Source organism: Primulina eburnea, chromosome 17 (assembly GCF_022965805.1).
Source record: "Primulina eburnea isolate SZY01 chromosome 17, ASM2296580v1, whole genome shotgun sequence".
Lineage (NCBI taxonomy): Eukaryota > Viridiplantae > Streptophyta > Magnoliopsida > Lamiales > Gesneriaceae > Primulina > Primulina eburnea.
The window spans coordinates 5,323,528-5,325,890 of NC_133117.1; the positions used below are offsets into that span (position 1 = coordinate 5,323,528).

The 2,363-nt window shown below is 36.8% G+C and overlaps 1 protein-coding gene across 1 annotated transcript; it reads left to right on the forward strand.

Annotated features, from left to right (window-relative positions):
* The first annotated feature begins 356 nt into the window (after positions 1 to 356).
* LOC140818757 (amino acid permease 3-like) lies at positions 357 to 2,134 on the forward strand. Its single transcript, XM_073178809.1, has 7 exons — positions 357 to 548; positions 660 to 893; positions 988 to 1,081; positions 1,175 to 1,389; positions 1,494 to 1,633; positions 1,743 to 1,870; positions 2,002 to 2,134. The coding sequence occupies exons 1-7, from the start codon at positions 422 to 424 to the stop codon at positions 2,132 to 2,134; spliced, it is 1,071 nt and encodes a 356-aa protein (XP_073034910.1). The 5' UTR covers positions 357 to 421.
* The last annotated feature ends 229 nt before the right edge of the window (positions 2,135 to 2,363 follow it).

Here is a 2,363-nt window from a genome sequence, read left to right on the forward strand (position 1 = left end):
TTTTAAATTAGTTTATCAATCACATATTTTAATATAAAAAATATAATTTTGATTTTAAAATAATTAAAATATAAAAATATCAATTTAAAAAGAAAATTAAGTTTTTTTTCTTAATGATGATGTGGACTAAAATCCACAGCACCCTCTGCTGCTTGATCCGTGGAAACTATCGTTGTCAGCATGATAGTTAACCAATGGCAAAATCAGATAATTAATACAACACATTTATAGATTCCTCTTTAAGTATAGCTTCCCTTTTGCGGAAACTTTTGAATCAAATATTTAGATCAATCTATTTCCACTCAAGAATTTGGTGGCGCGGTCTACTTGTTGACGAAACGCGTCTCTCTTATATATCTTCAGAAAGTAAGTTCAATATTTTCTTGGTTTTCGAAATCCCAACAAGAAGAAAATTAAAAAGATGGCTCCTGAGAATACAGGATCGATACAGAATCATCAGCAAGCCTTTGATGTTGATGTCTCCATCAATGTAGCTCCTCAGGCTGGCTTCAAGTGTTACGACGACGATGGTCGTCTCGAAAGAACAGGTAATTATTTTTTCTAAAATTTTATGTGGAATCCATTCAATCAAGATTTCAATTTTCTTTCATGTAATATGTTTGTTGTTGAATTTTTATTTTTCTGCTGTGAATGTGTAGGTACTGTCTGGACTGCAAGTGCTCATATCATAACAGCTGTGATTGGTTCTGGTGTTTTGTCCTTGGCTTGGGCAACCGCTCAATTGGGGTGGATTGCTGGTCCAACTGTCTTGTTCTTGTTCTCTTTTGTGACCTATTACACCTCTTCCCTTCTGGCGTCATGTTACCGCTCCGGCGACCCCGTCACCGGGAAGAGAAACTACACTTACATGGAAGCTGTCAGAGCCAATTTGGGTATGCTTTCTTCATACGGGAGCTTTTAGTCTTGTATATATAATGTAAAATATGAAGTTCTGAAGTTTTTTCCGAATTTTCTTGGAATCAGCAGGTGGGTTCCAGGTTAAAGTTTATGGGGCAATTCAGTATTTGAATCTTTTTAGAGTTGCCGTCGGTTACACCATTGCATCTTCTATAAGCATGATGTGAGAAAATCAAACAACATTTACAAATTTTCTTTTATAAATATATTTTTGAGAATATTAGTGTTTTAATTTATATGAGAACTAATGGAACAGGGCAATTCAGAAGTCTAATTGCTTCCACTCAAAAGGAGATGACAGCCCTTGCAGAGTTTCGAGCAATCCTTACATGATTGCATTTGGCGTGATAGAAATAATTTTCTCACAAATCCCAGATTTTGATCAAATTTGGTGGCTTTCGATTGTTGCTGCAATTATGTCCTTTACTTACTCTACCATTGGCTTAGGCCTTGGAATTGGCAAAGTTGCAGGTGATTTACTTTTCGCAACACATTAAAATTTGTCCAGCTTGGATTTTAGAGGTGTTATTTCATGAAGAATTATATTTTTGATCAATACTGAATTTTCGTTGCAGAAAATGGTAAAATTAAAGGAAGTCTCACCGGAGTAAGTATTGAAACAGTAACCAAAACTCAAAAGGTCTGGAGGAGTTTTCAAGCACTTGGAGACATAGCTTTTGCCTACTCTTACTCCTTCATTCTTATTGAAATTCAGGTATATTTGATAATCTTTCGAACCAAAAACAAAAAACTTGAGTCTGTACCTCAAAAAATGAAATAATTGTTGATTCATTTCCTCTAAAATATACTTTCTTTCCTTACAGGATACCATAAAATCTCCACCATCAGAGCAAAAGACAATGAAGAAAGCCACATTCTTGAGCGTAGCCGTGACAACTGTTTACTACATGTTATGTGGTTGCGGCTTCTACTGTCACGCCCCGGGACGGGGGTTGGTTGACACCGGCGTTGCTCTCAAATATTTATTCGAAAACAACAAGCCTCAGAAGTACAAAATTCAGAAACCAGTCTGTTTAGCCCAAACAGATAGGCATTACCCAACTTATAGTGATTTGGCCAAAGTCTTGGGAGCCCAAGAGATAAAGCCCAAACAGAGAAAAAGCCCAATGGCCCAATGAAGAAACGTGATAGCAGTTCGCTGCCACGGCCCGACGTGGAAGGAAGTGGAAGAACGTGGAGTGACGAGGGAAGGTAAAACTGTCGTGCAGAGTGGAACAAAAGTGGAGGAAGACGATCAGAAAAGGTCTCTGAACAACTACACACAAAAAAATCAACAGTAAAAGCTCTGCAGAATTCTATTGTCAATTGCACGCTCATTTTTCATTTTCCAGTATTTTAGTTTCTTCATATTTCGCATATTCCTCCAACTTTCTTGTGATAATGTCGTTCAAATTCATAGCAACGTAATTAAATTTGATGTTGTT

Bases quoted from the DNA above. Each gene is read 5' to 3' on its own strand.
- LOC140818757 (XM_073178809.1), top strand. From the start codon at position 422: ATGGCTCCTGAGAATACAGGATCGATACAGAATCATCAGCAAGCCTTT. The intron at 894-987 runs GTATGCTTTCTT...TGGAATCAGCAG, and splicing joins AGCTGTCAGAGCCAATTTGG to GTGGGTTCCAGGTTAAAGTT. The intron at 1,082-1,174 runs GTGAGAAAATCA...CTAATGGAACAG, and splicing joins GCATCTTCTATAAGCATGAT to GGCAATTCAGAAGTCTAATT.